The 25,477-nt window shown below is 49.9% G+C and overlaps 2 protein-coding genes across 2 annotated transcripts in view; one reads left to right on the forward strand and one right to left on the reverse strand.

Annotated features, from left to right (window-relative positions):
* Positions 1 to 16,437, forward strand: part of ACKR2 (atypical chemokine receptor 2) — a 31,252-nt gene extending 14,815 nt beyond the window's left edge. Inside the window, exon 2 of the mRNA XM_054594532.1 lies at positions 14,517 to 16,437. Coding sequence (XP_054450507.1) covers positions 14,546 to 15,757 — 1,212 coding nt within the window. The 5' untranslated portion in view covers positions 14,517 to 14,545 and the 3' untranslated portion in view covers positions 15,758 to 16,437. The remainder of the gene's footprint in view (positions 1 to 14,516) is intronic.
* Positions 16,438 to 21,844: 5,407 nt separating this feature from the next.
* On the reverse strand, positions 21,845 to 24,705 carry LOC129087561 (5-beta-cholestane-3-alpha,7-alpha-diol 12-alpha-hydroxylase). Its single transcript, XM_054594487.1, has one exon. The coding sequence runs from the start codon at positions 24,376 to 24,378 to the stop codon at positions 22,873 to 22,875; it is 1,506 nt and encodes a 501-aa protein (XP_054450462.1). The 5' UTR covers positions 24,379 to 24,705; the 3' UTR covers positions 21,845 to 22,872.
* Positions 24,706 to 25,477: the final 772 nt, after the last annotated feature.

Here is a 25,477-nt window from a genome sequence, read left to right on the forward strand (position 1 = left end):
TAAACATTCCAACATCTGAATCATAGGGGTGCCAAAAGGAGAAGAGAAAGAGCAAGAAATTGAAAATGTCTTTGAAAAAATAATAAAGGAGAACTTCCCCAACTGGGCAAAGGAAATAGACTTCCAGGAAGTCCAGGAAGCTCAGAGTCCCAAAGAAGTTGAACCCAAGGAAGTATACACCAAAGGACGTCATAATTATGTTACCCATGATCAAAGATAAGGAGAGAATCATAAAAGCAGCAAGAGAAAAGGAAAGAGTTACCTACAAAGGAGTTCCCATAAGACTATCAGCTGATTTCTCACAAGAAACCTTGCAGGCAAGAAGGGGCTGGAGAGAAGTATTCAAAGCCATGAAAGGCAAGAACCTACATCCAAGATTACTCTATCCAGCAGAGCTATCATTTAGAGTGGACGGGCAGATAAAGTGCTTCCCAGATAAGGAAAAGGTAAAGGAGTTCATCATCACCAAGCCCTTATTATATGAAATGTTACAGGGACTTACCTAAGAAAAAGATCAAAACTATGAATAGTAAAATGATAACAAACTCACAACTATCAACAACTGAACCTAAAAAACAAAAGCAAAAACAAACTAAGGAAACAACTAGAACAGGAACAGAATCACAGAAATGGAGATCACATGGAAGGTTATCAGCGGGGAAGGGGAGGAGGGAGAATGGGATAAAAGGTACAGGGAATAAGAAGCATAAATGGTAGGTACAAAATAGACAGGGGAGGTTAAGAATAGTATAGGGAATGGAGAAGCCAAGGAACTTATATGTACGACCCATGGACATGAACTAAGGGGGAAGACTGCTGGTGGGAGGGGGGTGCAGGGTGGAGGGGGATAAAGGGGAGAAAAAAATGGGACAACCGTAATAGCATAATCAATAAAATATGCTTTTAAAATTAAAAAAAAAAAAAGCATGGACTCTGGCTTTGAGTTCCCGGCTTTCCTACTCACTCTGTGACACTGGGCCAACTCCCTAACCTCTCTGTGCTTATGTCCTCAGCAGTAAAACAGGGCTAATAATAGTATTTAACTTCCATAAGGTAAATGAGGGAATAAATAAGTTAATATATGCAAAGCCCCTTGCCTCAGCATCCAGCACGCTGTCAGGGTTCCATAGTGCTAGCTGTTAACATGATTGGATCAGATTTAATCCTCACAAAACCCTTGGCTGTATTTATTTTATGGGTGAGAAAATAGTCAAGGGCTCCGGGACGGGAACTCGGACTTTGTTTGGGGGCTGGCAGGGCAAACCGCGTGCAGAAGCGGAGACCCAGCTCCACCCTGAGCTGGTCAGTCATGAGTTCATTCCCTGCAGTCATTCCCACGGCCCTGGACTTCCTCACATCCTTCTCGTGTGGCTGTCAGTTCCTTTTCCTGTTTTCCACTCATACATCATTAGCCTCCCAACCAGCCTTCTATTCAGGCATCCTGAACGGTAGCGGTTTGGTCTCCTCTCACTTCTCCATCATTAGTCCTCGTCCTTCATCCTTTTAATGAGCTAGCCCAGACTCTGGGCCTGCTTTCAAATCTCAGCTCTGCTACTTACTGGTTGTATGGCCTGAGGGAAGTTCCTTAGCCTCCCTGTGACTCACTTTCCTCCCAGGTAAAATAGAGATAATAATAGGACCTGTCTCGAAGTGTTATTGCAAGGATGAAATGATGTGTGTAAAACTCAGAACAGGGCCTGGCCCACAGTAACGCCATGTAAGTGGTTGGTGGTGGTGGTGGTGGTGTTGTTGTTTCTATATACACAGTACAGTTTAATACCTGGTGTTTTCCCAGCCCCAGGAGGAGGAAAACAGAGATCACGATGCTGTTACCAGTTTCACCAAAGGCAGGTTTTCTGCCACGTGGGCCCCAACACCAGAGCACTCTCTGCGGCCAGGCCCTATGGTCAGAGTGTGAGCAGCTTCACAATCCCTGCCTCAACTTTTTAAGCCACAGCTGGGCTGGGAATGCAGGAGGGCACGTCGGAGGGGTGGGCAGAGGCAGCCCATCCCAAGCCGCGGCAGGGCCGCATGCAGGCCTTGGGACTCCCTTCCACTCAGCCCTCCTGCAGCGGGCGGGGGAACCTGAGGGAAGGAGTGGGCGTGGCCCCGGGGCACGTGCCCTGACACTGGTCCAGGAGGGCTACGTCAGCTGGAAGTGGCACTTGAATGTGACTCAAGTGGAAACAGCGGGGGCTCTGGGCCGGTCACGCTGCATGATCATGGGCTCCCGAGGCTGCGGGGGCAGAGCCAGCCCAGGCGGAGAAAACAACTTCTAGGAGGGTCTTGGCTCAGCTGTGTCCCGGGTACCCATGGCGGGGGGAGGCAGGAGCCGGGGGAAGGGGTGGAGGGCAGAAAACCAGGCGAGGAAAATCTGAGACGAGAGAAGGCAAAAAGAGAGGTGGCTGTGTTGATTAATTCCAGAATCCTTCTGTGAGTGCGTCTCAAATGCTAGCCCTCTGCTGGTGAGTTCCAGCCCTGGGAAGTCTAACACAGTTTAGATCCTTCAAAGGTGACTCTGTTTCCAGGAGGTGGATACCAAGGCTGACAAGTGACCTTCTGTGAGTGCTTGGGGGGCGGGGGCGGGGGTTACCCTGGGCCAGTGGCCTCCGCAGGCTTCCGGGAAGGGAGGGTTCAGGTCACATTTTGAAGGATATGACTTGTAAATTGTCAGGAAGGCCGCAAAAATGATCATCCACTAGACATAACCTCAAACGTTAGTTTTGGTTTTGTATTTTTGAAAGCTTCCTGGGGTCACGTTCGATATTGTTTATTTGTTGACTGGTCTCAGCTGAGTGGGCTGAGGACGCCTGAGAGGGGACCTATCTGTGACGCTGTCCTTGAGCTCTTGGCTCAGGAGGAGAGCAGCTGTGGGACTGATGTGGAAGGTGGAAGAGGGAAGGTGGTCGGAGACAGAGAGGCAAGGTTGGGTCCAGCTCCACAGGGCCCTGATAAGGGTTGTTCTGGTAAAGGTGGGACGAACAGCTCTCAGTGGTGGTGGGGTACGGGGCACACGTGGGAGAGAGGGGAAGCTCCAGAGTAGAGCATATGCCATGGTGTAAACATTCCAACCATGACCCATTGCAAGCTACCTGCCTACTGTCACTGAAAGTAGACTTGATTCACTCCACAACTGTGGGCTGAACGCCTCCCGGACGCTGCACAGCGGGCCCTCACAAGCCCCTAGAGCCGGCTCCAGGCCGTGGCTGACTTTCAAACTTCTCTGCCACTCGTTGCTGAGGCCAGGAGTCCCACTATCAGAGGCTTATCCTTCAAATCCAAGTTTGGTCCATGCTGAAAGGGGAGCTGGGAGGAAGAGGTCACAGATCTACCTTGTGGTGTTCGGGCCGTCCAGTCCTGGGTCCATCATTGGCTGATGCGAAGCTGTGGACAATGGGGCTTCACCTCTCCAAGCATCAAGTTTCCTCGTCTGGAAAATGGGGATCATAGTACTGCTTCCCAGAACTATGGTGAGAATTAGATGAGAAATTGCATGTGAGTGTGTAGCTCATAGAAGGAACTCAAACAACATGGCTGCCTTCCTGCCTAGATGGATGTAGCTTTATCCTCTCTCTCATCACCTCAACTGAGACTTCTCTGAGAGGACTCGAGATCCTCAGGAGGAGATATTACTCTTTGGCCATATATTCTTGCTGAGTCAAAGCTGGAGCCAGCCCAGGCCAGCAGCTTTAGGCTGTCATCAAGAGGATGACGATGTTGCCCTAGAGACAAGCTATGGCTTGCCTGTGCCCTTGGCTTCCTGGTAGGAGAAGCTCAGCCGGCCTTGCCCTTGCTATCCCTCCTTTTTAAAGCCTCCCTCTCTAGTCTGTATATAGTTCTCTGGATGCCCCAAAAGTTCTACGACAGAGCTTCATCCAGGGTTGCCTTACTACCTACTAATCATACTAGGATGTGGATACCAGACACCTCCATTCATCCCCCTTAAGGTGTTGCTGGATAAACTAAATGCATTCGGGCAATTAGGAAAAGTGAAAACAAAAAATAAAGGAAAAACCAGAATGGGGCTAGAGGGACAGGCCGGGGGGGGGGGGGGCGGTGAGGGGTAACCGAGACCCTCAGGGCAGGCAGGAGCATGGGGTGCATGGCTCAGTCCAGCCCGTGGCTACTCAGTGTATGCTCTGCACAAGCTGCTCCCCTTCGTTGAGTCTCAGTTTCCCCGCACGTAAGCTGAAGGGGGTGGCCACGACGCATGCTCACTCCCTCAGCCTGAGGTGCCGAGGACAGCAAAGGTCACAGGAAGTATGTTACCCACAGCCACTGAATCTTATTAGCGTAATGTTCTAGAGGTCAGCAGTCTAAAATGGGCCAGCAGAGCTGCATTCCCCTGGAGGCTCAGGGGAAAATCTGCGCCTGGCCTCTTCTAGCTTCTAGAGAATCATTGTCCTTAACTGCATCACTCTGACTTCTGTTTCCGTTGTCACATCTTTGACTCTGACACTCCTGCCTCCTTCCTATGAGGACCCTTGTGATTACCTTGGAGAATCTAGGATACCCTCCCCATCTCAAGAGTCTTAACTTAATCACGTCTGTGAAATCCCTGCTGACATACAAGGTACCAGATTCGCAGGTTGCTGGGGTTATCATAGGGAGGCCGCGTTTTGCACGGAGGCACGGTAAAGCCTTTGAAGCATTAATGGTGGAGTCTACAGAGGCTAGACCGGCCAGTGAAGGCAATGCCCTGGTCAGCCGAGATCTCCTGAGCCCACATCACACCTCTCTCAAACTAGCCCCTTTCTGTAAGCTGGATAGGTCAGAACAGAGGCCAAAGATGAGATGGGACTAGGGAAAAGGTGCCGTGCCTGGAGTCTGAAGCCTCAGGATTCAGCTGCAGCTCAGCCAGTGACTCCCTATGAGATCATGAAAAGGTCACTTTGCTCCTGGGTTAAATGGTTCTGACAGTCCTTTCCCGGTTTGCCTTGCAGGACTGTCACAGTGGGTATGAAGGTGCCTGGCCAGTTCCCATGTGTAAATGGGGGGTGTGGTTGCTGTAGCTGATGAGAGCAATGGCAGGGGCTGGTGGCCTCAGTTCCAGAGCGAAAGATCAGGAGGCCCCAAGAGGAAAAGGAACAGAGTGTTCTAGGCGGTGCAGACCAACCTAGGGCCTGCTGGCTCGGACATCCAGATTTGATCAAAGCAACCATTGGACTTGGTTGTTTGTTAAAGCAAAAGTCAAGGACTTTGAGAAAACTTGTCAGGATCAAGTTCAGGGCTGACAGATCAGAACTATTGGTGTTTAATTAGTGACAACTACTGACTGAGAAATCGTCATCAGGCCCAAGTGCAGAAGAGCACTTCTTTCCTTTGGACCCCAGCTACTCAGGCTCTCAGCACAAGCCACATGTTGGGGGTGTCCTTCCTGTTGTCCAGAAAAGGGAGAGGCTCAGAGACAGGAGACCCCAGATGCACAGGGAGAACGAAGACCAGGGAGGGAAGGTATAGGACCAAGTTCCTGAGGCTGGTCAGGAGCGGAGCCTGGCCCTGGGGAAAGCCACCCACTCTGAGCTCCTGGGCGGGGGGCGGGGGGGGGGCGACAGGGTGTGCGTGTGTGGTTTCCTCAAACATCTGGCACAGATGCCATGTGACAGGAGCCCAAGGGTGTGACAAGGAGTGGGAGGACTTCAGGGTTCCCCTGAGAGAGGTCCCGCCTCAGCAGTGCTGGATATTTCCATCACCTCTGAGATCAGTGTCAAGGAAACTAGAACAGTCAACACTTATTTCAACATTTTCCCTGGAAAAAACATAGACAGAACTTCTATCAGGAAGGGCTGGGGAAAATGTTTAAACATGTATGTAAAAAGCTCAACTTATTACTATATAAAACCTTTTGTAAAATGAGAATCCCACACATTAAAACAATAAGTCATTCATAGAAGAAATATGAACTAGCATGGAATGTATTAAAAAATTCAATCGCATTTGAATCAAAGAATGAAAAATAAAGTGCAGAGAAACAGGTGGATCTGGTTTATGTTTCTCTGTTGGTGGCCCATTGTCATCACCAGCCTTCAGGCCCCACTCTGGTGGCTGTGCATGACTGCCTGTTTGGGCTCCATATGCCGTTTTATCTCCTTCCTGTCTCCTTCCCAAACCCTCTTCCCTTTTGTTGAACAATCTACCGTATTCAATATGATGTCTTTCTCTTCTGGGGCACAGAATAGCACTGAACATCATCCTTGGTTCATGACAGTCTCTTATCACTAGTTCATGTGAGGTGCTCTTCCAAAGTTTAATTTTCTATTTTAATTATGTTTTATTGATTATGTTATTACAGTTGTCCTGATTTTTCTCCTTTACCCCCTCCACCAAGCACCCCCTACTCGCTCAGGCAATACCCCCACCATTGTTCATGTCCACAGGTCATGTGTATAAGTTCTTTGGCTACTCCATTTCCTATACTGCACGTTACATCCCCAAGGCTATTCTGTAACTACCCATCTGTACTTCTCAGTCCCCTCACCTCTTCTCCCATTTCCCCACACCCTCCTCCCATCTGACAACCATCAAAATGCTCTCTGTATCCATGATTCTGTCTCTGTTCTTATTTGCTTACTTTGATCTTGAGATACAATTGTTGATACATATGTATTTTTTGCCATTTTATTGTTCACAGTTTTGATCTTCTTTTTCTTAAATAAGTCCCTTTAACATTTCGTATAATAATAGTTTGGTGATGATGAACTCCTTTAGCTGTTTCTTGTCTGGGAAGGTCTTTATCTGCCCTTCGATTCTAAACGATGGCTTTGCTGCGTAGAGCAATCTTGGCTGTAGGTCCCTGCTTTCATGACTTTGAATAATTATTGCCAATCCCATCTAACCTGAAGTTTCTTTTGAGAAATCAGCTGACAGTCTTATGGGTGCTCCCCTGTAGGTAACTAACTGCTTTTTTCTTGCCGCATTGAAGATTCTTTTTTTCTTTAACCTATGGCATTTTAATTATGATGTGTCTTGGAGTGGGCCTCTTTGCATCCATCTTGTTTGGGACTCTCTGTGCTTCCTGGACTTGCATGTCTATTTCCTTCATCAAATCAGGAAAGTTTTTTTCATTATTCTTTCAAATAGCTTTCCTTTTTCTTGTTCTTTTTCTTCTTCTTCTGGCACCCCTATGATGCAAATGTTGGACCCCTTGAAGTTGACCCAGAGGCTGCTTATACTATTCTCATTTTTTTTGGATTCCTTTTTCTTCTGGTTGTTCTGATTACTTGTATTTTGCTTCCTTATGTTCCAAATAATTGATCTGATTCTCAGCTTCATCCACTCTACTGGTGTTTCCCTGTAAATTGTTCTTTATTTCAATTAGTGTATCCTTTGTTTCAGACTGGATCTTTTTTACGCTGTTGAAGTCCTCACTAAGTTCCTTGAGCATCCTTATAACCATTGTTTTGAACTCTGCATCTGATAGGTTGCTTGTCTCCATTTCATTTAACTCTTTTTCAGGAGTTTTTAAAAAAATATTTTATTTTGTTTGTTTGTTTATTTATTTCTAGAGAGAGGGGAAGGGAAGGAAAAAGAGAGGGAAAGAAACATCAATGTGTGGTTGCCTCTTATGTGCCCCCTCCTGGGGACCTGTCCCACAACCCAGGTATGTGCTCTGACTGGGAATCGAAATGGCTACCCTTTGGCTCACAGGCCAGCACTCAATCCACTGAGCCACACCAGCCAGGGCTTTTTCTGGTCTTTCATTTGATCTGTTCTTACATTTGAGCTATGTTTCTTTATCTCCTGGTTTTAGCAGCCTCCCTGTGTTTCTTTCTGTGTGTTAGGTGGAGCTGCTTTGACTCTGTGTCGTGGTAGTGTGGCCTCATGTAGTAGGTGTCCTGTAAGGTCCAGTGGCACAGCCACCCCTATCACCCAAGCTGGGTGCTCAAGGTGTGCCCTTTGTGTGGGCTAAGTACCCCCTCCTCTGGTAGTTGAGCCTTGGTTGCTGTTGGCAGATCAATGGAAGAGATTTACCCAGGCCAGTCAGCTGCAAGGACTGGCTGTGACCACTGCCCACCAACCTCTGCCCTCCGTGGAGGATCAGCTGTGCAAGGGGCAGGGTGGTGGTGCTCTGACGTGGTCTGTAGCTGTCCACCGGGTGTGCTGGCCCTGGGGTTTTCCTGGTCATGCAGGCCAAGGTCAGCCCCACCTGTGTTTTGCCCCAGGCCGCCCAGTCTCAGCTATAAAACAATCTGAGATGGCTGCTACTTGTGCTGGGCTTGGAGAGTCCCAGAGGAAGCCTAGCTGTGAATTTAGGCTGGCTGCTTCTAATGCCAGGCCTGGGGCTCGCTGAGGGCCACCTGTTGCTTGTTTGAGGGGATTTAGGAAGTTGTGAAGCATGAGCCAAGACCAGCCATTCCTATGGAAAAGCAGCTTGGGTGGGCCTAGCAGTTGGGTGGGGCGGAGTCCCAGGGGATCTCCAGGGCGTGGCAAACAGTGTTAGCCAGATTGATGGAGTCTCAGATATGGCACCAGCTTCCTGGCTCAGTGAGGGGAGGGCTTAAAACAGGGACAATGGCCTCTGCTCGCCTTGATGCCAGATGCTTCAGTCCCTCCCTGAACGCCAGTGGGGCCTTTCAAGCTGCTACGCCGGTGCTGCGGCTCAGAGGGAGTGAGTCTGAGTCTATGAGTCCGTGGGTGGGTTCTTTAAGAGAACTGCTTGGGCTCCAGGAGTTTGTTCCCCCGAATCAATCCCCATGGTTTTTGCAGCCAGAAGTTGTGGGGACTTACCTTCCTGGCACTGGCACCCTGGGCTGGGGGGCCTGGTGTGGGGCTGAGACTCCTTGGTCCTGAGATACCGGACCCAAATTTTTACCCACCACACAGGAATGTGGGGCCAGCCCCTTCTTCATCTGTACCCCTCTTACCAGTCTGGATGGATGTGGTTTCTTTAATTCTGTAGTTGTCAGATTTCCATTCAACTCAATTTCTGATGGTTCTGAGTGATGATTGTTCTTTAGTTCAGTGGTAATTTTGATGTGGTTGTGGGAGGAGGTGAGCCATGTCTGCCTATGCCACCATCTTGACCAGAAGCCAAAAATTTATTTTTAATAGCACAGTTAAAACTTGGGGTTCCACCCCCCGAGAGGGAAGTAGACTGTGGGTAGTGACCTGCCCCCATACCAAGCCTCTCGCTTCTCCTGCCCAGGCAGCTGCCATTCCGAATCCTCTGCCTGTTGTTTCCTTGCTTTCCCTTTCATCTCTTTCAACTCCTATATGCACAGTACATTTGTCTTGGTTTTATCAAAAGAATATCATGTATATATTTTTATGGGAATTGGAGAGGGTGGACATATTCTAAAGGCGGTCGGGTCATGGTGAGGGCGGTGAGGAAGGAATCAGGGATGCCTCCTGCATTTCAGTCTTAGGTGACTGAGTAGTTGGCGGTGCCATTCAGTAGGTAGACACAGGAGGGGAGAAGAGGCCAGTAGGAAGGGGGTGGTCTCAGGTCTGGGTAAAGCAATAATTTAAACTACCATTTATTGAGCGCCTACTGTGTTCTGGGCACTCTTCGTAGGGCTTGAAGTTTGTCACGTGAATACTTAAGTGTTGGAAAATGCCTGGCCTGGTTTCAGGAGCTGTAACCCTGCCAACAGGCTGGAGGGCCCCAAGGCTGGATTTGCCCTATTTGTCCCTTAGGGCCATAGCACCTGAGGGACCAGACACTTTTGCGTGGCGAAGTGTGACCTCCTATGCCAGTTATGGATATGTTGGCTTCTGTTAGTGGCCAGTCTGGAGGCCAATATTGGCTAGAAATTACAGAGACATCCACACCTGTATCTAGCAGACCATGGAAACCTCTGCCTTTAATGGTCACTTCCAAAAGAGGTTTATTTAATTCAATGGAAGTAGTCCAAAAAATTGACTGGTCATCAGTGCTACCAAAGCCTCCCTTCCCTCTCTCAATATCTGGGGTATTTGGCACAACACAGGGAAGAAGAAGAAGTCGGGCTGTATGAGTCTGGGCGGGAATGACATGATATCCAGAAGCTCTAATCATAATTCTAACTTCTCCCTGATAATCAGAGTCAGTTACTCCAGGCTGGACTAGGATTCCCTTGACAGTAAAACTAAATCTTCCTAAAATTAATCCAACTGTGCCCTCAGGCAACGGTCCCCACACTCCTGTAGGAGCCAGGACAGTTCTGTCCCCTTCCTTTAGGATAAGTTCCTGGGTGGTGACCAAGTCCAGTCCTGCGCTCCCCTTCGTGGCAGCACAGACGTCGGTGACTCTGCATACCCCTGGTTCCCGAGCAGCAGGTTGGGGTTTGGGGCACCGGAGTACGCGCCCCCCTGCCCGTTTCCCTGAAGAGGAGGTGTTCTACCATCCTGGCCATAACCAGATTTCCACGGGTTAGCCCAGTGTCGGCTTTTACGACAACGTGGGCAAACCTTATCAGGTGGTCTCCCTGAAGTAACGTGTACGGGGGCTTTGCAGTCCCTGTGCACATGGCCTGGCTCGCCACAGTTAAAACACTTATTTTCTCCCTTAATGGCAGTGGCTAATAGCGAGGCACGCTGCTGCTGCTGCTCCGAGCCTACACTCTGGCAGGTCTTGGTGAATTGACTGATATTGGTAGCAGTTGATCTTATAGGAGTGAGAATAGCTTTACAATCATCATTAGCATTCTCATAGGCTAACTGTAATAGAAGGGTCTCAGCTGCTACCAGGTTCTCAACTTGCTTCTGTATTGCCTCCTGTAATCTGTCAACAAAGTCTAAATAAGCTTCCCTGACCCCTTGTCGAATGTTAATAAAGGAGCCAGGTCCCTGGACTTTAGCTTCCGGGACCACTCTTAAGGCACAGGAAGCCGCCTGGGAGCATTGAATAAAAACCTGGGCATCCAGTCTAGCCTGCTCTTCTGGAGTTTCATACTGACCCATTCCAAGCAGCATATTAAGCAGCACGAGGCTGTCGTTCCTGGAGTTCTCCATGGCCTGTTGAGGACAGCGGTCTGTCTACTCTGGTCGCCACAGAGAGAACTGAGCCGGGGTCAGAACAGTCCTCGCCAGAGCAATCCAGTCACAGGGGGCCATTCGATAGCCATCAGTGATGGCAGAGATAAGCCCCAAAGTGTAGGGGGACTGACGCCCATTTTCTTTGATGCTCTTCTTTAAATCTTTACACATTGCGAAAGGCAACGCTCATGGAAGAGCTGTCTGCACGTCTTACTGACAATCGGAACAGCTGATAAAGCATCCCAGTCTCCTGCTTGAGCAGCCTCTTTAAGACATTGCTGCATAGCAGTGGTGGTCTCTTTAAATGCTGGAGGGGAGTCGGGGGGGAGGAGGAGGCGGAGGACGAGGTGGTAAATCTTCCCACACATCCTCCTGAGGCCGGGCAGTAGGAGAGCTAAAAGGGGAATCTCCTTTCTCTGTTTGTGGGGGAGGCTCTCTAATTAGGTTCATTACCCACGCAGGCATTCACTTTGTGGTCTCTTTCCACTGAGTCTGAGCTTTCCTGAATACTAAAATTTGCAGTATGAATAGGGACTAGAGCTGTTCTAATTAGCCTCTAAGTTAATAAATCCTGACGTCCTGTAAGGATCCCATTTTCTTGAAGCCATTTCAGTCTCTGTCCGACCTCTTCCCATCCTTTCAAATCCAAACAACCTTCTGAAAACCATGGACAGTATTTCTTCACTGTCTGCAATAAATTAACTATATTTTTCCCTTTAACTTTGCATCCTGCAGCCTTAAGAAGATGCTGAAGCAGTTGAGAATACATCGTCTGTTCCCTAGAAAGTTTTGAGCCCATTTTTGCGGCTGGGATGCTGTCGTTTTTGTTTTCTGGCTCCGGTATCTCTCAACTCCACTCCGCTGTTTATGAAAAGCCTGTTCTGATTAAAAGCCAGGGACTGAAAAAACGGGCTGCTTTCGGGAGAGGGCTTCCAAGGGTGTCCCTCCTTGGTTACCACCAACTTTATTTTACCGTCAGTGGAATTCCCTGTGAGGCCCTTGCACGTTTTAGGAAATAACCCCAGACACTCCCGTGACAGCCTCCACTCACGTGGAGACACCCGAGCGCGCAGCTCCCCGGAGCTGTTCCGCTGAGACCGAAGCTCTCCTTCTCCGTCCTGACTGCTTAATTACTTAATGGCTGGAGACTCCCTGTTTGAAAAGCAGAGGGAGAGGAGAGAAAGGGTCCGGAAAAACTGCACTTTTCACTCCAAGCTGGAGTCTTGCTTTCTCGTCTTGAGAGTTAAAACCTAGATGGGAATGTGCCGCAGGGTTGGGACTGTGAAGGCTTTGACCGTGTGCCTCTCGTTGCGTGGACTTCGCCTTCCGGCTGGCCGGAGACCTAGTGTCCTGTGCGGGTCCACGTCCAGCTGATCCTTCCATGGGAGCCTTTATATCGGCGAGCGCCCTATGAGCGTCTAAGTGCTCGACCGGTGCCCGAAATGTGGCTGACTCAAGGGAGAGAAAGCAAGTCTGCAAGGAGGGTTTCTCTCTTTTTTTCTTTTGAGTTCAGATTGAAACTTTCAGATGCTAACAGGGGGAGGGGAAAACACAGGACAGAAATTCTAAATAAACCAAACCTACCTACTGAATGGGCACCGGCTTCAAGCTCTCCCTGAACCTGACACACCCCCGCAGCTCCACCCATACAGGGACGGTGCCGCTGACTCCCTTTCCCGGGGAAGAGGCCTCTTCCAATCCAGTCGGTGTGTGGTCCCTGACAGGCGTTGCTTCAGCAGCCGCTGTCCGAGGAATTTTGGGGTCACTTTTCGACCCCATCTGCACTGGGCTCCAACGGGGCCCAAATGTCGCACCGCGTGGTGGCTATAGGGGTGCTATAGGTGCGCCGCAGAGAGCGCAGCGCTCCCTGAAACCTGAGGGAAACCGGCTGGGGGCCAGCTGCGGTGGGAGCCGGGCTCTGAAACCCACAGAGCCCATCCTGGGGTTGTCACGGATGAGGGGGAATAAACACAATAACGTTGCAAACACTTCTCTGTTTGCCCCGGAGCAGACGGGGCACTTCCCTCCTACCAGAGAAGGCCGTGGCACATCCCCCTAGTGGGGAAGGCCCCGTCGCGCTTTGTTCCAAGGCTTTTATTGAAAAACTTATCAGTGGGCTAGGCAACAGGAATGCATACATACACATGTTACATTAGCATGTAAAGTTTTACAGAGAATAGATACCTTTAAGAAAACAAGTGACAGGAGTTTACTGGTTCATATGGGTCCAAGAGGAGATCAGTCTAAACAAAAGAGAATGATGACAAAGGCAAGCACCTTAATGATAAAGGGTAAGGGGTGTAAATAATGTGAAGGTCCTTCGCAGCATGAGCTGACCAGAGATCTGAGGGAGGAACAGAGCTCATTCTAAGGAATTTATTTTTAGTTCTGATTACCCTGGCAACCACCAGATCTGATCTAGGGCTGTTTTTCCTGCACTGTTAGCCAGGCGCGGGGGAGGGAACCACCAAGGGATAAGGAGACTGCTTTTTGGCTGTAATGAGGACTCTGGCTGTGTCCAAGCCAAGCCGAGAGGTTCGGGGGCCTCTTTGCCCCTTCTCCGTGTCCCCCAATTTCTTATCTGCTGCCCTTATCGGCTCAGGCCTGTCTTAGGTTGCCCCTTCCCCGAGGGGTCTTACCCATCCTTGGCCAAGACCATCTCAAGGCAAAGCAGAGGGGCAGGGGCTCTGCCCCTACCCAGGGGAACAGGTCAAGTCGCCTCAGAAGCCTGTTTCTCCAAGGCCTCTGGATTATTTCAGCCCTGGGGCCCTCCAGCCCGTTGGCAGGGTTACAGCTCCTGAAACCAAGCCAGGCGTTTCCCAACATTTAAGCCTCCTAAGAACCCCATGAATAGGCACTATTATTATTATCATTTTAAAGATGGGGAAACTGAGGGATGGAAAAGTTTAGCTGTTCTGAGTCTATCAACATGGTAAATCACAACTTTCTGCTTCAAACCTAAACATTCTGGTTAAAATGAAATATTAAATATAAAAGAAAATATTGCTATAAAACCATATTTATAACTAGAATCCTCCAAGTAAAAGCAAGAGAAATTCTCAGGTGCTGGAAGTAAAGAAGGCTCAAGGCCAGAGCGGGCACACCAGACTTTTTATAGGTAAAACAAGCCCCACTGAAGGGAAGCTCTCAGTTTTTAAAAAATCATAAGCTACGCAAAGAATAATTAAAAGACACACACGGGGAAGAGTTTGTAGACACAATAAATAGGTGAATTGGTAGCCCTAAATAATAAGGAAAAATTGGAAAGACAGTACCAGTTTGTTTAAATGATGAGGGAGAAAAGTAAAGAAGAAAAACCATAATGAAAGAAGTAGATGCCATGAGAACACCTGAGGCTAAGTCTCTCACCCAAGGCGACAGGATTAGTCAGTGACAGACTCGGGCTCCCCACACTTGTGCTCGTACTAGCTGGGCTGCAGGTGCTGATGTAGGTGCAAACTGTCTACTGGACATCCCAGAACAGTATAAATTGGGTGTGAAGAGAGCGAGGGATTGCTGGGCTTCACCTCATTTCTCTCACACTACTCTCTGGTCCGCAGAGCTCCAGGACTGGGCGTGTCCGGCCAGCATGGCGACCGCCGCCTCCCCTCAGCCGCTGCTCACCACCGAGGTCACCAGCTCTGAGAACAGCAGCTCCTTCTATGACTACGAGTACTACCTGAACCTGGAGGCCTTCCTGCTCTGCAGGAAGGATGAGGTGCTGTCCTTCAGCAAAGCCTTCCTGCCAGTCTTCTACAGCCTGGTCTTCGTGCTGGGCCTGGGCGGGAACCTCCTTCTCCTAGTGGTCTTGCTCCGGTACGTGCCTCGCAGGCGGATGACAGAGGTCTATCTGCTGAACCTGGCTGTCTCCAACCTCCTGTTCGTGGTGACCCTGCCCTTCTGGGCCATTTCTGTGGCCTGGCATTGGGTCTTTGGGAGTTTTTTGTGCAAGACCGTGAGCATACTCTATACCATCAACCTCTACAGTGGCATCTTCTTCATTAGCTGCATGAGCCTGGACAAGTACCTGGAGATTGTCCACGCTCAGGCCCACCACAGGCTGCGGACCCGGTCCAAACGCTGGCTCCTTGTTGTCACGGTATGGGCTGTGGCCCTGGCTGTCTCCATCCCGGACATGATCTTTGTGCAGACACATGAAAACCCTTTGGGTGTATGGAAATGCTATCCGGATTTTGGGGGACACGGGACCTTCTGGAAGCTCCTTCTCCGCTTCCAGCAGAACACCTTGGGGTTTCTCATTCCTCTCCTCACCATGATCTTCTTCTACTCCCGCATCGGCTCTGTCCTGGTCAGGCTGAGGCCCCCAGGCAGGGGCCGGGCTCTAAAGATGGCCATAGCCCTCGTGCTGGCCTTCTTCCTGCTGTGGTTCCCCTACAACCTCACCTTGTTCCTGCACTCGCTGATGGACCTGAAAGTCTTATGGGACTGCAATGCCAGCAAGTACCTGGATTATGCGCTGCAGGTGACGGAGAGCATCGCCTTCCTTCACTGCTGCTTCACCCCTGTCCTCTACGCCTTTTCTACCCGCTGCTTTGGCCAGTACCTGAAGGCTTCCCTGGCCACTATGTTTGGACGGCACCAGGCCCCTTTCCCTCCCCAGGCCCGGCTGTCCAGCAGTTGTGAGAGGAGCAGCCTCACTGCCGAAGAAGAAATGACCAGCATGAATGACCTTGGGGAGAGGGAGGCTGAGGACTCCCCCAACAAGGGGAATGTGAGGGAAAATGAAGGCCACGTGGCCATGCCACGGTCTAGTGAGAGTGGATGGGACCCAGCTCAGTAGGGGATCCACCCAGAGTCTTCTCTCCAAGGGTCTCATTGATGATGTTGCTAAACCCAGTGGTCAATTTTCAGTTCTCAACCTTCAGCAGCGTCTGCCCACTCCTCCCCGGACATCGTACTCCCTGAGCCGCCGCAATAGTTGCCCAGCGGACCACTGTTTCCTAGTGTCATGTTCTCCTATCATCTATTGCAGAGGTCCCCAAACTTTCTGGAACCAGGGACCAGTTTCTGTAACTACCTCTTTGTATTTCTTCTTTTTAAAAAATTTTTAAAGTATATTTTATTGATTATGCTATTACAGTTGTCCCATTTTTTCCTCCCTTTTATCCCCCTTCTCCCTGCACCCCCCCACCCTCCAGCATTTCCCTCCCCTCACACAGTTCATGTCCATGGGTCATACATATGAGTTCTTTGGCTTCTCCATTTCCTATACTGTTCTTAACCTCCCTCCACCTATCTTGTGCTTACCATTTGTACTTCTTATTCCCTGCACCTTTTCCCCTCATTCTCCCCCTCTGCCTCCCCACTGATAACCCTCCATGTGATCTCCATTTCTGCGATTCTCTTCCTGTTCTAGCTGTTTGCTTCATTTTTATGTTTTTTAGGTGCAGTTGTTGATAGTTGTGAGTTTGTTGTCATTTTACTGTTCATAGTTTTTGATCTTCTTCTATTTCTTAGATAAGTCCCTTTAATATTTCATATAATAAAGGCTGGGTGATGAACTCCTTTACCTTTTCCTTATCTGGGAAGCCCTTTATCTGCCCTTCCATTCTAAATGGTAGCTTTGCTGGATGGAGTAATATTGGATGTAGGTCCTTGCCTTTCATGATTTTCAATACTTCTCTCCAGCCCCTTCTTGCCTGCAAGTTTTCTTGTGAGAAATCAGCTGATAGTCTTATGGGAACTCCTTTGTACTCTCTCCTTTTCTCTTGCTGCTTTTAAGATTCTCTCCTTATCTTTAATCTTGGGTAATTTAATTATGATGTATCTTGGCATGTGCTTTCTTGGGTCCAATTTCTGTCAGACTCTCTGAGCTTCCTTGACTTCCTGGAAGTCTATTTCCTTCACCAGATTGGGGAAATTTTCCTTCATTATTTTTTCAAATAAGTTTGCAATTTCTTGCTCTTCCTCTTCTTTTTCTGGCACCCCTATGATTCAGATGTTGGAACATTTAAAGTTGTCCCAGAGCTTCCTAAGCCTCTCCACATCTTTTTGAATTCTTGTTTCCTCATTCTGTTCTTGTTGGATGTTTACTTCTTCCTTTTGTTCCAAATCATTGATTTGAGTCCTGGTTTCCTTCCCTTCACTGTTGGTTCCCTGTCTATTTTGCTTTATTTCACTTTGTATAGCATTCATTTCTTCCTTCATTTTATGACTGAGCTCAATCAATTCTGCAAACATCCTGATCACTAGTGTTTTGAACTCTGCATCGGATAGCTTGTCTGTCTCCTCATTGCTCAGTTCTTTTCCTGGAGTTTTCATCTGGTCTTTGATTTGGGCCATATTTCTTTGTCTTGGTGCGCCTGTTACCTTGGAAGGGGCAGAGCCGTAGGTATCCGCCAGGGCGGCGCAGCCCACATCGCTGCATTGTGGTGCTGGCTGTGGGGGAGGGGTCCGAGAGGGGACCATGCCCCTCACTCGGCTCTCACCCCACTTTCTGCCACTTCCTTCACTTCCCACAAGCAAATTGTGCCCTTTCAGGTGCTGATTTCCAGGTAGGTGGGTTTGTGTACATTCTAGGACCCTGTGGGTCTCTTCAATGGACTCTCTTCTGAGACTGGGAGTTTCTCCCACTGCTGCGACCCCCACAGATTTTTACAGCAAGGGATTTTGAGTCTTTAGTTTCCTGCACTGGAAACTAAAAGCCTGGGTTGCACGGTCTGTCTCACTCACCCATTGTTTTCCTGGCTTATCCGCAGGTGAATGTGGGATCTGCCCACCCCAGTCCTCCAGCCACCACCTTGCCGTGCATCCTCTCTGTCCCCACCCCCGTCTCTGCCCCTCCTACCAGGCCAGATGAATATTTCTTTAACTTCTTCATTGTTGGACTTCATGCAGTATGATTTTCTGGAAGTTATGGTTGTCTATTGTTTTTAAAATTGGTTGTTATCCTTCTTTTGGTTGGACGAGGAAGAGAAGCATCACTAACTATGCCTCCATCTTGGCTGGATCCTCTACTTCTTTGTACTTTTTAATTCCCTTACCCCTTCCTGCATTCCCCCACACTCCCATCTGGCAACCATCAAAAAGCTCTCTGTATCCATGATTCTGTCTCTGTTCTTCTTGTTTGCTTACTTTGATCTTGAGATTCAATTGTTGATACATATGTATTTTTTGCCATTTTATTGTTCACAGTTTTGATCTTTTTTTTCTTAAAAAGTCCATTTAACATTTCATATAGTAATGGTTTGGTGATGATGAACTCCTTTAGCTGTTTCTTGTCTGGGAAGCTCTTTATCTATCCTTCGATTCTAAATGATGGCTTTGCTGCATAGAGCAATCTTGGCTGTAGGTCCCTGCTTTTCATGACTTTGAATAATTATTGCCAATCCCATCTAACCTGCCATTTCTTTTGAGAAATCAGCTGACAGTCTTATGGGTGCTCCCCTGTACGTAACTAACTGCTTTTTTCTTGCCGCATTTAAGATTCTTTTTTTCTTTAACCTATGGTGTTTTAATTATGATGTGTCTTGGAGTGGGCCTCTTTGCATCCATCTTGTTTGGGACTCTCCATGCTCCCTGGACTTGCATGTCTATTTCCTTCATCAAATCAGGGAAGTTTTCTTTCATTATTCTTTCAAATATATTCCTAATTTCTTGCTCTTTCTCTTCTCTTATGGCACCCCTATGATGCAAGTGTTGGACCTCTTAAAGTTGACCTGGAAGATGCTTATAGTACCCTCATTTTTTTGGATTCCTTTCTCTTCTTGTTGATTTGATTGCTTGTTTTTTGCTTCCTTATGTTCCAAATCATTGATTTGATTCTCAGCTTCATCCACTCTACTGGTGTTTCCCTGTAAATTGTTCTGTATTTCAATTAGTGTGCCCTTTGTTTCTGGCTGGATCTTTTTTTCTGCTGCTGAGGTCCTCACTTAGTTCCTTGAGCATCCTTATAACCATTGTTTTGAACTCTGCATGTGATAGATTGCTTATCTCCATTTCTTTTAACTCTTTTTCTGGAGTTTTCACCTGTTCTTTCTTTTGTGCCATGTTTCTTTGTCTCCTGGTTTTAGCAGCCTCCGTGTGTTTCTTTCTATGTATTAGGTGGAGCTGCTTTGACTCTGTGTCGTGGTAGTGTGGCCTCATGTAGTAGGTGTCCTGTAGGGTCCAGTGGCACAGCCACCCCTATCACCCAAGCTGGGTGCTCAAGGTGTGCCCTTTGTGTGGGCTAAGTACCCCCTCCTCTGGTAGTTGAGCCTTGGTTGCTGTTGGCAGATCAATGGGAGAGATTTACCCAGGCCAGTCAGCTGCAAGGACTGGCTGTGACCACTGCCCACCAACCTCTGCCCTCCGTGGAAGATCAGCTGTGCAAGGGGCAGGGTGGTGGTGCTCTGACGTGGTCTGTAGCTGTCCACCGGGTGTGCTGGCCCTGGGGTTTTCCTGGTCATGCAGGCCAAGGTCAGCCCCACCTGTGTTTTGCCCCGGGCCGCCCAGTCTCAGCTATAAAGCAATCTGATGGTTCAGATTCAACTTGATCTGATGGTTCTGAGTGATGGTTGTTCTATAGTTTAGTTGTAACTTTGATGTGGGGCAGGGGACGGGGGCGGGGGGGTCTGCCCTGTCCACCGATTCCGCCATCTTGATTGGAAAGCTTTGTACAGCCATTTCAATATGGAAGATGGAAGAAAATAAACAACACTTTTGATGCATTAAGCTTTATTATTTCAAGAAAGATAAAAACATGACTGAGATGCAAAAAAAGATTTGTGCAGTGTATGGAAAAGGTGCTATGACTGATCGAACATTTCAAAAGTGGTTTTGAAGTTTCTTGGAACTATTGTTCTGGCCAAATAATTCTTTGCTATGGGCTGTCTTAGGCATTGGGAGATGTTTAGCCACACCGTTGGCTTCTACCCACTAGAAGCCAAGAGCAGGAGATAGTTGACCTAAATATCCAAATCAATAAAGTTATTGGTAAAAATGAAACATGTGTCTTATTTTATGGAAAAAAAAAACCCCTGGAGTTTTTGGCCAACCCAGTCCCCTGCATCCAACAGCCAGAGTGATCATAGCACCCTCAGCCTTCACTCCCATCTTCAGAGAAACCCGAGGCCTGCCCCACACTAGACTGCGCCCATCCCTGCAGTTCGCCTGGGGGAATATTGTTATTTTAATACTGCAGCCTTGGTGGTGGTTCCAGGGTCTGGCCACCAGGAGGCGCTTGTGATATACCTCCTGGGGAACTGCCTGGGATGCAGGGCAGGCAGGGCTCTGCCCCTGTGAAGTGTGGTTGGAGCGTTCAGGGCCAGTTACTGCCTAGGAAAACATCTCTTTTCTTCACCACATGCTGGGAATTCCGCCATTGGCATGTCATCCCTGACTTGCTTTGTTTCAAGCGATCCACAGAGAATACACATGGTGGGCTTTTCTCTGAGGGAGAGAAAATTCGTTCAGAAATGAGGGATTGTGGACAGAACGGCTGGGTCAGGACAGGGAGCGGCTGGACCCATCCCTGAGAGTCTCAGTCTTCCTACTGCCTTGAGGCCCTGGCCCGGGAAGGAAAGGTGTCCTTGTAGAGGGTGTCTCCAGCAGTCCCCATGCAGGGCCCTAGGACAGCAGATGCCCGTGGTGGGCATTGGCCTCTACGTCTCACTCCAATTCTGGGTACTCACGGCTTCCTGGGAGGCCTGTTGTCATGGTGAACATCCTCGGCTATGGGATGGGACACTTGTATTCACCCCATACCTGACCCACCAAGGCTCCCCTGGGTCCTATTTACACCTTCAGATCAATCACAGGCCCCTCGAAGCTTGCTCTCAGCTGAGACCCCTTGGCCCGGATTCAGTGGACGTGGCCGCCAGCCCTTCCCCACCAGCCTGTCCACAGGCCAGCCTCCTGGTCCACATTCCTTTGGGTGAGGGGGAAAGGACAGCATGCAACGCCAGGCCTGGGCAGGGCCAAGGAGGTATGTGAAGGCCTCGCCTCTTCGCTCCATCTAGCAGCTGCCCTGGCTCAGGGCCTGGCTCTGTGGGCAGGTGGCTGGGAAGCTCCCCATGGATGGCCCCCAGCCTCCCAGCCCCCTTCTCCCTCTAGTGTGCTCCCTACTCACTCCTCCTTGTGCTCCTGGACCCTTGTGGAATAGGATGGGACATCCTGTCTTCTCCTAACCAGTCGAACCACTATCAGGCTCCAGGCAGATGCCTGGGCGTATGTTCTCAACCCAGGCCTATTATTCTGGCAAAACTTGGGGCAGAACAGGCAACCTCAACAGAGAGGAAAAGGGCAGTCAGAGATTTAGGATAGGAGTAGCAGAGAGAAGTCCCAGTGGGTAGTCTTTGCAGGGAGTCCATGCTGCCGGGACCCCTACGCTGGCTGGGCTGCCGCAGTCCCAGCCCCAGCCAGGGCCCTGCCCTCGGCCCGCAGCAGTGCTGTGTCACACTCTCCCAGCGCTAGTAAGCATGCCTGGCAACAGGGGCGTCTGTAGTTCATGTGACTGAAAGCTGAGGGCGGGCGGGGAGGGGAAGGAAATGATCTGAGGACATAAAGTAGACTAGCTGAGACTGGAAGTCTGGTTTCTGTAATTTAATCTGCATCTGGGGAACTGGGGTTCAGAGCTGAAGGAATAAGGTTCCAAGCCCTACGGGCTCCAATGGCTCCAGTGTGGGGAAGGGGCAGGAGGAGGGAACCAGGACAGGGAGTAAGGACACACAACAGCGGTGCTGTGATACAGAAGGCGTTAGGGGAGCCCAGGAGCAGGAGGCCAGAGGATGGAACGGGCGGATCCAGGAGGCTTTCAGGAGTAGCTGGCACCAGGGTTGGCAGGAAACGCAAGCAACCCTGCTTTACAGAGAGTTCCGCTGGGAAAGGCCGGAAAAGCGCAATTGCACTGGGTGGAAAATTTGGGGCCGGCTGTGGCAAATCTTAAACGTCAGGCAAATCTTAAATGAAGGGAATGGGAAGCCAGAAAATAAAGTAGTGCCCATTAGAGGTGCTTTTGGAAAGCGGTCTCTGGCCGAGAGGGGCAGAGAGACGCGCCTGAATGGCTCCTCCAGGAACAGCAGCGTATCTCTAGACCTGCTGCCCCCTAGGGTGGCGCTGCCCCTGGCCCCACGGGGCTGTTGAGCACTGGGCATGTGGCTGGCTTGAATCCAGACACGCTGCGGGGGTCAAAAGTCAACGCCAGATTTTTGAACACACAATATAAGATTCAGAGGATGCATTATAGAATTGTACACCTGAAACCTATATAATTTTTTGAACTAATGTCATCCTGAAAATTCAAATTTTTAAAAAAGCATATACCAGATTTTGCAGGCAACACTGAAAAAGAAATGTAAAATATTTTGTATATTGATTACCCGCTGAAATGCTAATATTTTGGCTATGTGGGGGTAAATAAACTATATTATAAAAAATGAATTTTACTTGTTTCTTTTGCCTTAAAACATGTCAACTAAGAAATTCATTAAAAATTACCCATGTGGCTTGCCTTATATTGCTACTGAGCACCACTGTGTTTAGAATGTAACTTCCAGAAGACGTGGAATAGGATTGAGAAAAATATAAAGTCGGGGGGCAGTGGGGACTCACAGTCGGGAGATGCCGCGCTGTTGGCGATGACCGGCTTCTGCGTTGCAGGTGCGGCCGAGGCACGTTATCTCCCAAACTGAGCTGCCCCGATGCTCGGTCCCCACCCTGGGGTTTCCTGGGAAAGGAGGATTCTGCCGAACGCACAGTCAGAGACGGGGTTTTAAAGAGAGAATGATGAATGAGCCTGCGAGGTGCCCAGAACTAGGCCAGAGAGCAAGGAGGACCGCCAGGACAGAGGTAGAGAAAGGGTGCCATGGAGCCACCAGGAGCAGGAGTTGGGAGGGGTCTGGGGCTTCAGAGGGCCAAGAGCAGGGGGAGGCCCCCAGGGTGCCCCTCTGGCCAGTCTTGCGGCCCCCTTGGCCGCACTCACTCAGGAGACCGCAGGCGGTATCGGAAGACCACGTCGTAGGTGGGCTGTGTGGTGCCAAAGCCCCAGCGCTGGGGGTCCACGGGCGGCACAGGCGTGTCAGGGTCCACCAGCTCCAGGTCGAAGTATGTGATCATGAGCAGGACGAAGAGCTTCATCTCACTCAGGGCCAAGAACCTCCCGGGGCACATGGAGACCCCCGAGCCCCACGGCATGGTGTAGTGGTGGATCTTCTTGCCTGCCTTGTAGAAGTCCACTTTTCGGCTGCCATCGGGGTTGAGGAAGCGGTTGTACTTGAAGGTGGTGGGCTCGGGGTGGATGTCAGGGTCCATGTGCACTGAGAGGTAAGGGAAGAGGGCCACGATGTCTCTGCTGCGGAGCTGGTACTTCTCCCCGCTGGCCATCTGTAGGGTATGGTCGCCGTTCACCACCCGGAGGAGGGTGGGCGCTGCCCGCAGCCGCAGTGTCTCCTCCATCACGCTGTCCAGCACTGGGGTGCGGTGCAGGGCATCAACCTCCAAGTCAAAAGACTGCCCGGGTTCCAGCCTGGCCTCCCCCAGGACCTGGGCAGCCTCTGCTCTCAATGCCTGCATGGCTTCTGGGTGCTTCAGGAGGAACAAGAGGGCCCAGAAAGAGGTAGGCCCCGTGTTCCCCTGCGAGGCCCAGAGCATCATGAAGTTGAACTTGTCCTGCATGGCCGGGGCGACTCCCTGCTCCCTCAGAAACTGAAGCATGTAGGCTACCCAGTTGCTTATCCCGTCCTTCTCCAGGTTGTCTTTCACAGAGAGGGTCTTGTGAAAGAGGCGCTGGAGCCGGCCCACTTCCAGCCACTCCCGGGGCCACAGCAAGGAATAAACAAACCTGGGGAACAGGCGGTCAAACTTGCGGAACTGCACAAATAACTCCTCTGCCTGTAGCAGGTCCTGCTCCGTGTCCTTCGTGCAGCCAAACAAGCTCAGATAGCCAGCCTTGAACAAGGCGCTGTAGCAGAAGTGAAAGAGGCCATCCTCTTGCCAGCTCCTTGCATCCGGGCGCTGGCCCATGGGCCCCAGTGTGACCAAGGACAGGCAGTCCCGCATGGTTTTGTTGAGATCCTCCAAACCGTCACCCATGAGGTGCTTGGTGCTGGCTGAGTGTATCATCCGGTGGTCTCCCGGCCCGGACTGGTACCCAAATACTTTTAGCACCAGTTTTTCTGCATACTCCACAAAGTCTAGTTTCCTCTTCACATCCTTGAGGATGGGGCCAAAGGAGAGGGGGTCCATGAGAAAGGTGAAGTACTGGCCCCCGAGCTGCACTGTGAACACGTCCCCATGCTTGGCCTGCATGTGCTTCAGGAATTCAAACATATTCCTCCGGAACGCCATGGCGTGGCCCAGCCAGGGCACAGAGCCTTTATCCAGAGGGGGCTCCTGGGGCCTGCGCTGCCGGAGCAGCCCCGGCAGGCACAGGTACCCCACAAGGGCCACCAGCAGGGCTCCCAGCACCGGAACCCAGAGCACCATGGCTGTGCTCTCCCAGATTAAGATCTGGACACGCTGCTCTCTGGGGGCCAGAGAGCTGTTGGGAGGCCTTGAAAAGTTGGCAATGGAAACGTCTGCCCGCCTGGACCTTGTCCTGTGCCTGCGAGATAATAAATAGCCCTGGCAAAACAGCACGTAGGAGTGAAATCAGCACTTGCTAGAGCCTGATCCTGTGGGAGGAAGAGGCGGGGCCAGACAAAGCCTCTGGTTTATGGTACCAGCCTCCTTGCTAGCCTCACGCTTTGCTCCAGCCTTTTCAGACTCAGCGCCAGCATTTTCGCTACAAAACCATTCTTGCCCTCACTTTCACCCCTGTGGCTTGCTGACCACTGACAACTTTATTTACTCATGTGCAATGAATAAAGCGATGACTCGCTGATTTGATATCTGATTGATCAGAAACGCACCAAGCATTCAGTTTCACATCCACCCTTTCTTCATGTGACCAGACTCTGAGCCTCTGGCCGTGGGCACTGCCACTGGCCCCAGAGGCTTGCACACTTCTCTACCAAAGACAGACGGAAAGTCTCGAAACTATGAAGTTCCAGGAACCTGGAGATTTCAAACAAATGGCTTTATTTCACAATAAAGTTCTAGTGTAATGGGGACTTTGACGGCTGCCCTGGCTGATGTGGGTTGAGTTGACTGTTTACTCAGGGCCTCTGTGACATGTCAGGTCAGGTCCCGAAAAGAAATCTGTGCCATTGACTCTGAGGTTTTAGTCAAGCAGCCTAGCCCGTTGTTGCAATAGGTGAAATTCAGACTCAATTCAACCACCTCTGTTCACCCCCACAAGTGACTAACTTTCTAAATGACCTGCAAACAGGGACTCTGTCTCCTCAGATAACCATAGGATTTCCTCATGTCCTCTGGAGTGAGTTCCCTTTCCCTTGTGCAGCTCGTCTCTATAGGAGCTGGAAATACCCACATTGCCTCCGTGAAGTCCTCTCTGATTGCTTAGGGCACAGCAAGTACTCAGCACCATTAACTCTCTCTAGCCTTAGGATCCAGTAGGAATCTGTGGGCCAGCTCCAATGAGCTGAACTTTGTCCCCCAGTTTTTAACAGGTGGCAGCACTACC

This window comes from Pteronotus mesoamericanus, unplaced genomic scaffold (assembly GCF_021234165.1).
Source record: "Pteronotus mesoamericanus isolate MK-2021 breed Mesoamerican mustached bat unplaced genomic scaffold, CSHL_Meso_final scaffold_533, whole genome shotgun sequence".
NCBI lineage: Eukaryota > Metazoa > Chordata > Mammalia > Chiroptera > Mormoopidae > Pteronotus > Pteronotus mesoamericanus.

What these genes read in the sequence shown, in the direction of transcription:
- LOC129087561 (XM_054594487.1), bottom strand. Translation starts at nt 24,378, where the DNA reads ATGGTGCTCTGGGTTCCGGTGCTGGGAGCCCTGCTGGTGGCCCTTGTG.